Source organism: Catharus ustulatus, chromosome 1, assembly GCF_009819885.2.
Source record: "Catharus ustulatus isolate bCatUst1 chromosome 1, bCatUst1.pri.v2, whole genome shotgun sequence".
Classification (NCBI taxonomy): Eukaryota; Metazoa; Chordata; class Aves; order Passeriformes; family Turdidae; genus Catharus; species Catharus ustulatus.
This window is the reverse complement of record NC_046221.1, coordinates 135421036-135433537: the sequence shown is the minus strand read 5'-3', so window position 1 is coordinate 135433537 and position 12502 is coordinate 135421036. Positions and strand designations below refer to the sequence as shown.

The following is a 12502-nucleotide window of genomic DNA, read 5'->3' as shown; positions in this document are numbered from 1 at the left end:
CACTGTACAAACTCCAGGTTGAAGCTTAAGTCACTGCTCTTGATTTCTTGCCTATATTTGTTTGGCTGGAGTATTTTTAAGGTCTTTAAATACAAGACACTACTTTGCAAGAGAAGAAAAGGCATGCTAAGAACCTGGAGCTGTAACAGCCTAGACCTGATCACTTCTGCATCAATGCAAAGCCTTTCCTTCCACTGGCACAGTGAGGGCATCTAAATGTGGACCCTCCAAAAGTGCTTTTTTATGCCATTTAATGGTATGTAATTGCCCAAAAGTTTCACGAGATCCTGGAAAGCACAAATAGAAGTGACTCTCAGTGGCAGTCAAATGCTTAATCAGTTTTCAGCTTCACTCTGAAGTAATGACAACACTGGAAACTGCACTGACAGAAGAATGGTTAAGTGCTATCCCCCTAAAGCAGTCACCTTCTACTAATTACCTGTCAGGAATGCTCATTGTATGGCCTAATCAAGGTTTGCCTTCAAGAAAGGTAAAATATCATAGCAAAAATAAATAAGAGGAAAAATAAAATACTTTTTGCATAGATAAACTACTTCACACAGTTTGGTTGTCTTATGCATTTGTTTCTGGCTGTATCCAAAGGAAAAAGGAATGGAAATTAAAAAATTTAGGCAATTTGTACACTGTGTCTTTAATGGTATTTATTTAATATTTCAAATGCTATGAAAAGGTATGAAATAGAATAAATAAAAAGAATAAATATAATAGAAAAGAATAAATTTCCTAAATAGAAAGAAAAATAGTATGCATGGAAGTACCTTCACAAACTGCAAAATATATGTCCAAATTATGTACTGAGGAAATACCCTCAGCTAGTTCAAATTTACAGTAAAAGTAATGATCTACCTGAATGAATAACCTGTACTTTAGGGTCTAGAAAAATTGTACATTTAAATTCATTCTGTCATAATAAACTCCTATTCAACTTACACCTTGGGAACTTTATGCACCAGTAACTAATTCCTACTCATCTTTTTTTTTCCCCCCCTGCTGATCATGCACTAATTGACTCTTCTTTTACTTTGTGAAAAGAGAACACCTGACTGCTTCAAATTCCAAGGTGCAGACATCCTAGTCAGTCAAGCAGACACAACCTGAATTACTGGGAAGTCAAACCCTCTGGTATTTGCCCTGCTACCAGACTGGAAATGGTAATTACTCATTTCAGCAGTCTTCCACAGCCTATCTGCTTTTTGAGAAGCACACTGCATTAGCTTGGAGTGGTCTTTTTAAAAGTAAATAATCTAAATCTCACTTCAACAAGATTGACATTAGGGCCTGTGTAATAGTGGGGTTTAATACCTGCCTAATTTAGTTCCCTTAGAAGTGTTAAGCCATTGTAAGTGTTTCATGCTTTGAATACTTGATTGAAAAATTACTGCAGCATAGCTGAGAAGGGAATTCAAATTGCCTGTGTGGTCCATGCCTACCACCTCAAGTCCACATCTCTTTTTTTTCCATCTTCAGGCTTTAAAGTACAAAGACTTGTGCACACAGAGTGAGGTTTTGAATGCTGGCAGAGTTAAAGGATTTAACACAGGTGGAAACAACCCAAACTCTGCTCTTGTGACAAGCTGGCTACAAAAATCTTGAGATATTCCAAGAAATGAACTGAGGGATCATGACATGCTTCCCTAGATATCTATCCTAGGCATTGACATGTAGTGTAAATCACTGCATAATCTCAATGCTCACAAAAATATTTCTGGGATAGGGAGCTACAGTAGGCAATTTGTAAACAGTGAAGAGAAGCAGAGAAGATAAAGGATTTGCCCAGAGTTTCACAGTGTCTGCATTTTAATTAGATAAGAGACAAAAATCTGTGCAAATCTCCTCCAATTAGCCACAAAATTGAGCAGAATTCTTTGCCCACCCCTACTGAAAACCAGCCATAAACTCCTTCTGAGTTGCACCGTTTCCATTTCATTTCCTTGGGTAATTCGGAAGTGAAAAACATCTAAAAATAGATTGTTTAGGGATTGTTTGATATGTACATGATTCTCCTAGTGCTTACATTAAAACACTTCCCAAGGTTCAATGAACATTTTGATACTTTTCTTGGCTAGCTCATTAATTTGAGACATTTTACATAACCTGCCCTCATCAGGAAATGCCAGTGAGTAAAGTTTTTGCCTCATTATATCTGCTCCATGAGACTTTTTTGTTTAAACCTATGCTAACAAGGAAATTATATTATACTGACCAAGCTATAGCCATCTGATATTTGGCCTGTGACGTCTTGCTGACAGGTTTCTCAAAAGCTCACACAGGAATAAGGGAAGGCTTTTAAAATGTGTTTGCCTCTGTTAAATAGCAAGCCTGGTAGACTATTTTTCAGCTGCAAAGTCACCCTAAAGCCTTTTGTCACTTAAAGACTGCAAGAACAAACACTCAAGAAGCTTCTTGTTGCTGTTTTGCATCCAAGTTTCAAGTATGTTTTCCTACCCATAGCTAGGTTCTCCTCCTGTAACAAATGCTGATCCATCAATACAAAGCTCCTTTTCTTCTGGTTCAAAAAGGTAATTCAGTAGCTTGTCTTAATCTTCCACCTACTCCATTCCCCGAAATACATGAAAACTGAGCACTTCACAGTATGTATTCTGTAATTTTTGTGCCCAGATTTTTGCCAGGCTTTTTCTGGACAGTGAAAAGGACCTCTCAGATGGCTGCTATGACAGTGCAATTACAGTAGTTTCACGAATACAAGCCGCACGGATTATAAGCCGCACCCCCGGTGCCTCGACAATGTTGCTGTCTTTGTCAATAGATAAGCCGCACCCCGAATATTAGCCGCACTTTCGTTCGTCGCGAGAATCCGTGCGCAGCTTTCACAAATTGGCCAATTAGTAACAGGATCGCGGCATAGCGGGCTTTACTGGCTCGGGGCGGGGCCAGGAAGGCTCGGCCCGCTCATGGTTGCCGACGGGGCCGGGTGGCCCAGCTCAGCGCCACGGCTCGGCGGGGCTGGCCGGCTGGTGCTGCCGCCGCCGCCGGGCTCGCTGGCCCCCCTCTCCCGTCAGCACCGCCCCGCTGCCGCGTTCGCTCGCCCGGCTGGCAGGGCTGCCGCCGCCGGGCTCGCCGCCCGCCCCGCTGCCGTTTTCGCTCGCCCTGCGCCGCGCCTCGCGAGCGCCGCGCCTCGCGAGCGCCGCGCCCGCCCCGCGGCGCTTTCGCGAGCGGCGGCGCTTTCGCGAGCGGCGGCGCTTTCGCGAGCGGCGGCGCTTTCGCGAGCGGCGGCGCTTTCGCGAGCGGCGGCGGCGCTTTCGCGAGCGGCGGCGGCGCTTTCGCGAGCGGCGGCGGCGCTTTCGCGAGCGGCGCTTTCGCTCGCCCCGCCGGCAGGGCTGCCGCCGCCGCCACCAGGCTCGCCGGCCGCCCCCTCCCGTCTGCACCGCCGCCGCGTTTCCTCGCCCTGGCCGGCACTGCAGGCCCCCGCACCGCTGGGCTCCCCCACGCTGCTGGCCCCGATTCTGCTGGGCTTCCCCCGCTGCCAGGCAGCCCCACCCGCCGGCCTTCCTGCTTCTGCCATGCTCCCCTGCACTGCTAGCCCCAGTTCTCCCGGGCTCCCCCGCCATGCTGGCTCAGGCTCTGCCGCCCGCCCCCACACTGCTGGCCCCGCCTCTGCCAGGCTTTCCCACCTCTGCCGGGGCCGGCCGGGCTCCAGCTTGGCTTGGGGCTGCCGCGGGCTCTCACTTCCGTGTTGGCAGCTTTTAGAATTTTGTTAATAGATTAGCCGCCCCGGAATATTAGCCGCACTTCCGGGTTTCCACCAAAATTTTGGTCAAATTGGTGCAGCTTGTATTCGTGAAATTACTGTACCTATTTTCAGTTAATTGCAGCAGCATTCAGAAATTGCACCAATCCTTCAGGTGTTCCTATCTACCAGGAGGAAAACCATAATGCTATCCTCACTTTTCCACATATTTTTCAGATTTATATATTTTCTGTTAAAGAAAAAATAGGGTATAATTAATAGAAATGAAAACTAAAATATTTTCCAAGTTAAAAGCGCTTTACAAATAAAAAGAGAAACAGATGTAGAACACCTGTCTTTTTCTTAGAAATATTGATTAGTATCAAGAGTTTCTGCCCTTATTGGGGTGTTTGCAGACAAATGGAATTATGGTAAATTAAAACCACTTTTGCACTTTTGTACCAGGTATGTGGTACATGTGAGGAAGCTGAAAGCTGTGTGAATGAGTCTGGCTCTGAAAGAAGTTTTTGACTCTAGGTCATTCATACCATTCATTGACCCTCTTGGCCATAAGGGCAGGTTGTAAGCTCATGTTCAACTTGGTGTTCACCCAATATCCTTTTCTGCCAAGCTGCTTTCCAGCAGCTCCAGCATATATTGGTGCATGGTACCATAGAATCTTAGAATTGTCTGGCTTAGAACAGACCTCTAAAACCCTCGAGTCCAACTGTTAACCCAGCACTGCCAAATCCCCCAAACACCTCCAGGGTGGTGACTCCTGCTCCCTGTCTCCATCCCTTAATCACCTTATAAAGGTTGTAGTATTTTTTATTCCCCACAAGACTAAGTATCATTTCCTCTGCTTACTTTAGGACATTATTTTAGCACAAACTCCAAAATCTTGTGAATTCTACTATGAAACTACATTTAATTTGATTAAATTTCCCACAAAAGCTAGGGTTGTTCCTCCCCAGAAGCAGGACTCTGCACTTCTTGCTGAACTTCATGTCATTCCTGTCAGCTTATTTCCCTGTGGCTGGGTAAACCCAATCCTAATGGGAATATCCCAAGGGATGACACCAGCATAAATACCATGCCACCAGACAGGATGTTTTTTTCAACTCTTTACTATATATAATTGCTTCATTTATTTTATTTCCTTCTCAACATCTGCTCCAAGTATTCATCTCAGTATGACTCAGTGAAATTGAGGAATTCATATTTAAGCCTAAAGGAGATCTCAGTTACTTTTCTTTGTGTACTGGGGGAAACACAGAAAGCATCCTGTTTCCACCCTGTGTTCTCAGTACCCAAATCACATTTATTGGACTATGCAAATGTTTCAACAAGTTCTCAGAACACTTCACTTACAGAGTTTATAACCATATGACACAGCCTAGCCTCCCTCAAGCAGCTTGCTACATAAACTTGTTTCCTAAAACCAGTCTGATGTCTGTTTTCATTCTCAAGTACAGAAAGTGGTGCTAGAATTGTAAGAAGGGGGCACTTACTCAGTATTGTGTGTATCAACAGTGCAAAAAAGTTCATGCAGTTCTTCTCCACTCAGAACTCCGTCAGCAAAGTAAGCTTTGAATTCATCAAAGGAGAGCTTTCCATCATCTGAAACAATGAAGAAATTGAAATTTACTTAATTTCATTCATGTTTTTTCTTATTTACTTCATGCAGTAGAAGAGGAAAGTATTAAAAGCCTCTAGGTCTTCATCTTAAATGCAGAAACGTAACATTTTAAATGGAAGGGTCAGAGTCAGCAAACAAGTTGTTTGTTGATTAAACTGTACCTGGGTAATAATCTAAATTGATGGAGCCTTCGCATGAAGCATAAAGAATATTTTTATAGCCAACACTTTATATCTTTTTTGGGTAGCACTAAATTTACTAAATGTAAATCCACACATTTCTTTCTTTCCTTCAGTAATATACTGAACCCCCATAGGGCACTAAAAAACTGTAGAGGATAAAAACTAAGATGATCTAAGCATCAGACTAATCTACAAAGTATTGTGACAATTTTATAGTGATGAAGAATTTATTATAAAGGCAGTATCTAATTCCTGTGACTACATTCTGTACTCCAGTAGGCAGATTTGAAGAGCTGAGAAATTTTCCTTCTTTTTTACCTTCCTGCTATTACTTCATAAGCTCTTTGTCTGGAATATACAGCTTCAGATATGTTGAAGAGGTTTCAAAAATTGTACAAATTAAATGTCTGCTTCAACAAAACCATTTTGAAATGTTTAATATGAAAAAGCAGATTGTAGCTGGAGATGATCATCATTACATTCAAAATAAAATGTCAAGATCTTCAAGAGTCAGAAACCAAGAAGGTCCAAAAACTACAATGATTACCTAGGTGAGAATCTAAATACATTTGCCATTTGGCTCTGGTTACAGAGGAGGAATATCAAAATATTGGGCTAAGCATTCTCATAGCCATGCTCTTACACATACAATCAAACCACCTCTGCAGCTTTATCCTTTGCTGGAAAGGCTGATATGTATGCAAGTTACACACATGCCCAATAAACTAGTGACTTTTGGCAACTTTCCTGAGATAAACACAGGAGTTTACCCATAGAACAGCCTGGGGTATGAAAAAATATTAAACAAGTTATTTCAGTCCTTCAGGATCATTGGCTTTATCTAAATCCAGAAAAATCACTGCTCTACCAACAGAGTGGGTACTTTAGCTATTTTCTTTAAATTTGCCTTTTGGTTCATTGCTGTTTATTCTTAATATTCTGAATGTTATTGACATTGAGTGACAAATCACTGAGATAGTTTCTGGCAAAACACAAGCACTCTTGAACCTGTTTGGTACTTACAGACTTTATAGTAGTTATTTTCACTAAAAAAAAACCAACAAAAAAAACCCAACCAAAAAAAAAAACTCACTCTGTTTGTCCAGGGCATTTCTCTGATTTTGTAAGAGTGCAACTGATTTGCCAGAGCAGCTGAGGAGGGCACCAGTGCCAGGGGTCATCCTTGTGCTTCCTCAGTGCTCACATGAAGCTCAGACCCACTGCTGAACAAGTGCTCCCTGTGCTGTTAAACAGGTTTTTGGATTTTTGGTGGTTTTTTTTTTTAATTTTTCCCCCCTCGGGTGTCAAGAATAGCTTTTATTTTAAAGGCTGTGTCACATATCCTCAGCACCACTGCCCTGGGCACAGCTCACTGCCCTTGGAGTGCCCAGATAAAAACCATCTGGTTTAAGCATTACAGAGCAGCTGAGCAAAAACCTTCATTAGAGATCCTTCAATCCTTGCTACTGGCAAAGGAACAGGGGAAGGATGAGTAATGAAAAGCAAACTTCTCTGAAGCTATGCATCCATCAGGGAAATCAACCTTCAGCTGTATTTGCCTTGGCAATGTTATTTAAGAAGTTGTTTTGCAAGACTTGCCTGCTTTTGTCTGTCTTCTCTGACATTTTTCAAAATAAGGGCTTCTTCATAAACAGGCACAGTCACCTGCTCTCCTTTGTCTCTCAACTAGCAGACAAATAAATGAAAATATAAACAGTAAAATGAGTCTCCCCACATTGCATTTGCAAATTTAGAAATAGATTCACACAGTGGTTTACAGGAGCCTTCCTTCAGGTTACAATTGCATTCTCACGTTTATTTCAGTAAAATTCACCTGTCTATTGAACAGATGCTTTTCTGTGTAAAACATGCCCAAGGGATAGCCCTCAGCCAGCCTGCTGCAGAAGCACTAGTATCATCTCCAGGATATGCTTTGGGTAGCTGATGACTTCAGTAGAGAGCAGCATATCTGACAGAGGAAAGTCACACACACCGAGTTGAAAGGCGATTTCAGAAAGTCAAAAGGTGTCAAGGGAATAATGGACAAGAGCACAGATGTATTTGGAGTCTGTGTGCACAAGGATGATGGCAAATGGTGAGACTATAGTCAGTGAAGGAAGTTACAGTGATGTAGAGAAGGATGCCTCACACAAATGCCAGCAAATGCTAGAGAACAACTAAGGCACTTCCACTGTCCCCTATTTTGGGCATCCTGTCAGGATTGTGAGGCATTCTCAGCAGTTAAAAAACAGCTTTTTCATATCAGGAGCACATCAGATAGAGCTTACGTGGCTGAACGGCAGCCCTAGGGCTTATGGCACTATTAAGAGCCATGTGTAAGTTTTTGGCAATCAGAGGAAAACCACACTTGGCTAGAGCTCATCCTGGGGCTCACCTTAGAATGATTTGGATAGTTGACCTCAGAGCTTGTCTTGGCTCAGTCAGACAGTGCCAAGCTTGCCTCCAGGCTGGCAGCATGCACACTACCAAGGCAGCGAGAAGAAGCTATTTAGGGTCTGGGGATCCATAAGCACAGATCTCTGCCCTTGTAGGCAAACAACTAGCAAAGGAAGAAGAGATAAGTGAAGTTAATAAATAGAAAAACTCCCTGGGACAGAGAGTATTTATTCACCAGGAAGGGACCGGGAAATTAGTGCTCAAAGTCACTTCTGCCATGGAAAAGCCAAGAGTCAAAATACAGATGTTACAGTAATTATGTCAAGACACACAACTGGCATCACCACCAATCCTTTATTAGAAAGGTTTTCATGCCCTCTTTCAATTAACTTCTCTAAAGCAACTCTGACTCCTTCCCTCATAGGCAGCTTCACACTGTACTGACTCCTTTTCTTACAGGCAGCTCCACACAGCTCTGACTCCTTCTCTCCTCTCTACGTGACGGGCTAAACCCCAACCTGTCCCTCACCCAGCTACCTAATCCTGTCTGTCCCTCACACAGGATGTTTTCACCTTGTCTGTCCCTTACCTCCTCACAGCATAGCCACAGACTCCATCCCAAACTGCAGCAGACTCTCAGTCTCACGCAACTTGTGGCCAGCTAACCCACTCCTTTACAACACCCAAACTTATTGGGCAGGCACAGGTCTTCCCACTCAATAATCAGTACAGCTGTAATTAATCAGGAGATTGCCTTCTGTACTATCCTTTCAACCTATCTTCCCACAAATTCCCCCTTTAAGTATATTGACATTATAGCACATTCACATATAACACTTCAAAGAGTTATACAATTGCTCACAATAAGGACATTCACATATTTTACTTCAAACCAACAGCTACACAAGTGCTTGGACAACACATCACAAGAAGGACATATGCTCCACATCCTAGTTCTCAAATATCACAAGTAGTTTGCTTAGCTTTGCATTGTGATTGTTTCTTTCAGCAAGTTCTTAGATATGAGATAATTGCTTCAAATTTATTTTCTGCATGCTATAGATTATCAGAGGTCCTTTAAATTGATCTGCTATTTACCTTTCCTCATTACTTAAGTTTCACCTCACATATAACCAATTTATTCCAATTTCATTACTCAAAGTGAAAGCTTACGGTGGCATAACAACCACATCCAATTCAATTAACTATTTTTCATTATTTTCTCATTGATTGTTAACTTTCTTTTTTGTCTGCTTTAGGTTGGCTTTTATAAGTATAGAGCATCAACCTAAGGATTCTCTTAGCTCTGAAATACACTTGTGACTTAAGCTTTATGTAGTACCCCAGACTCACACAGTACATATCACTAAAGTTCAAGAATCAGAAAGCTGTAATTCATGAACAATATATATGTTTTAGCATTTCAACATTAAAGAGATGTATTGAACCACAGAACTACTGTTTCCAGCTTTTCCTGTATCTTGCTGCTTTAATTGCTTCACTTGTTCTTTCTTCAGCTTAATTGCTTTCATACAGTTATTTTAACTAACTACTGTGTAGGAGTTTTGGCTTGGCACTTAATTTCACTTTTTGGGAGACACATGATTCTTCTTCCCACCTCCTACTGTTTTCCATTCTTTTAAAGTCTCATAGAGCAATCTCCAGCTGGGAGCCAAATCTATAGCTGCTCTGTCCTCTTCTGATAGTTTTTCCTCAATTTCTTTCCATGTTCTAACACTAAAGACAGTATTAGCATATACAGACAGAACAGTCTGTTCCCAGTAGCTCACCTGGATAACCATCCCTCCAGGTCTCAAAATCAGTTCAGCCATAACCTGGCAGCTTCACCCACTGCTCTCAGCCTCAAGCTGTACCTCATCCTACAGCCCAAATCCCAATCATCACATCAGGGTCACCATTATGTTATAGTGAATATGTCAAGACAGACATGACTAGCATCACCACCAGTCCTGTATTAGAAACCTTTTCATGCCTTCTTTCAACGAACTTCTCTCAGCTCTCTCTTAACTTCTTCCCTCCTAGGCAGCACCACACAGCTCTGACTCCTCTCAGCTAACCAGCCAACCCCAACATATCCATTTTTCAGCCACATTACCCTAACCATCCCGCAAACAACATTTTCTTACCTCATCTGTCCCTTGCACTACTGCATGTCCCTTACCTCCTCAGAGTACAGCCATCACACTCCATCTCAAACGACAACTGGTAGCCAGCTAACCCACTCTTTTATAACACCCAAACTCTTTGGGCAGGCACAGATGTTTTCACTCCTCAGTAATCAGTACAGCTGTAATTCATCAGGAGAGTCCCTTCTGTACTATCCTTTCAACCTATCTTCCCACACACAGACCCACTCAGGCCCTCACAGTCCTCGATGGGAGCTGTTTCTATATCTCTTGTGGATGTTGTGACAGCCCTTTATAGAGTTATTTCTATGAAAATATTTTTGGGGCTCTGGAGCACAGAGTCTGGCCCTGCAGCACTTGAAGGACCCAGGGAGGTGGCATGGGGAATCCCCTGACTGAGCCTGGGCTCTGGAATAGGATGCAGGGATCTGCAGTAGATCCAGATGTTCAGGAAGCAAACAGCAGTATGGTGAGAGTTCATGGAACGTACTGCAATAGTTTTGCCTTACTAATCCATCCACTGAGTAATTTGGGAGCTTAAATCAGGGATGTTACAGTTCAGAGAATTTCCGTCCTCTGGCTTCTCTTTAGAAAATGTGCTCTGCAAAGTAATTCACTAAATCTGTAGCACAAACACCACCACTTTGGGCCACTCAGACCTTATTCTTCTGGGTATCATGGTGCACAGAGCTTCCCCAAGGGATTCCTGCACATTGCTGTTTTTCTCCAGGAAGGTCACACAAGAGATGGGTCACCTTGTCATGCTGTGACATCTCTGACCAGTCTGTATGGAGGGGAGAGCCTGTGCACTGATGCAGCTACCACTGAGCAGAGCTTCTGGGGCATCTTCATGAGATGTCAGGATGTCTTAGCCCCAGGTTAGGAGATACTGGCCTAGATAAAAAAATGCTGAAATCAAGGACTTGGCATTCTTTGCTTTGGTATAACTCAAAAATTTTTCTTGGAAAAAAGTTTAACTCACTAAGTGGCAATCTTGAGAACCTGCAGGCCAACTCTGACAGTTCACTTTAGGGAAGATCCCCTTCCCAAGGTGCTTTCTCTGCCTCTCAGAGGCATATTCCCTTAATCCTCTGGCACAATATAAAACTAGTACTCTCATAAACAAGCTAGAGCCACTGAGAAGTTACAGTCTGAGGACTGCTGCAGTGAGGCAGCTTTCAACCTGTCAGAGCCCACCTACACACACATGAGCCAACACAGACGGTAGAAGAGTCACCTGTAAAGTCAGTGTTTATTCTGCAATGGCACTGTCAATAATGAATAGGAAAACATCTATTCTGATTTCTGCAAAACTGACTCTGGAGTAGGCACTGCAAGATTTCCTCCTGATGATCATACAGGTGCAGTTCAGAAGAATTTGTTTATTTTCTGGAAATCTTGTTGGGTCACTCAAAAGCCTATAATCTCTGCATCAATCCCTTTGGTCACTGACACCAGTGAAAGGGACAGGGTGTACTGCTGCACTTGCCTTATTGTAAGGAATCCTTTACTTATGATCCACAGTTTTTATTGGGCCAATGTTTGCTTTAGAGCTAGGCTGAAATACCCAATTATTGTTATCAACATACTGCATGTATTATCACAGTATTTTATACAGTTTCAGAATTCTACATTTAAAAGCCTGGCGTCCTTGTTCTATATCATGGATATCAGGAGTACTGAATGAAGGTGTATGTCAGAATGCAAAGATTTGTCTCATCTGACTATTTTTCATTTTACAGATCCTAGTTCAAATACATTTAAAAAAATATATATATTTAGTGGGGAAAAAGCTTTCAGTGAGTGCTCGTTTGAAATGTCAGAGGAAAAAATTAAACCTGGCATAAATGCAGTGTTTCTGACATTAATAATATTCTGTTGTAAGTCTGCTGGTTGTTTGATATTCAGGTTTGTCAGTCTATGGAGCTTTAGTCTTCTTTTGTTTAGCCAGTTTTTAAATTTTCCCTCATTTGTTTGCAGTCATTCCTGACTGCCTGAAGCATACTGTTTACAGTGTTCCTTATGGTTCAGGCTTTTTGGGTTTTTACAAAAATGTCTGCTTCTGTACCAGGTATTATCAATTATGTTTTTGAATACCTTCCTCTTAGGAGCTTTAAGAATGTTTGGGGTATAGGTTTTACTCAGTGCTTTTTCAAGACAGCTGACTTGTATTTGCAAATCAATGAAAGCATCTACATAGAAACCATCTTTTCCAAACCTGTCATGTTCAAGTTGCCCTCCTTAGGGCTTAGGGGTATCCAAGAGCTTAGGGGCAGGAGCCGTTAGGTTTGGAATAAGGCCATAACCAAATACCAACTTGAATTTTGAGGAGAGACAGCTGAGATGTCCTCCCCCTACAGGACAGGGCTAGGAGTCTCTCCCTCCAGGTTTAACTGGATGGACACTGAAAAGTGCCAAGGGGAGCCTC

The 12502-nt window shown here is 42.4% G+C and overlaps 1 protein-coding gene across 2 annotated transcripts in view; it reads right to left on the bottom strand.

Annotated features, from left to right (window-relative positions):
* LOC117005836 (N-terminal EF-hand calcium-binding protein 1-like) overlaps window positions 1-12502 on the bottom strand; it is a 74549-nt gene that overhangs the window by 55638 nt on the left and 6409 nt on the right. For both annotated transcript variants that reach the window (XM_033077901.1, XM_033077910.1), the window contains exon 3: window positions 5221-5329. In XM_033077901.1, coding sequence (XP_032933792.1) covers window positions 5221-5329 — 109 coding nt within the window. The remainder of the gene's footprint in view (window positions 1-5220; window positions 5330-12502) is intronic.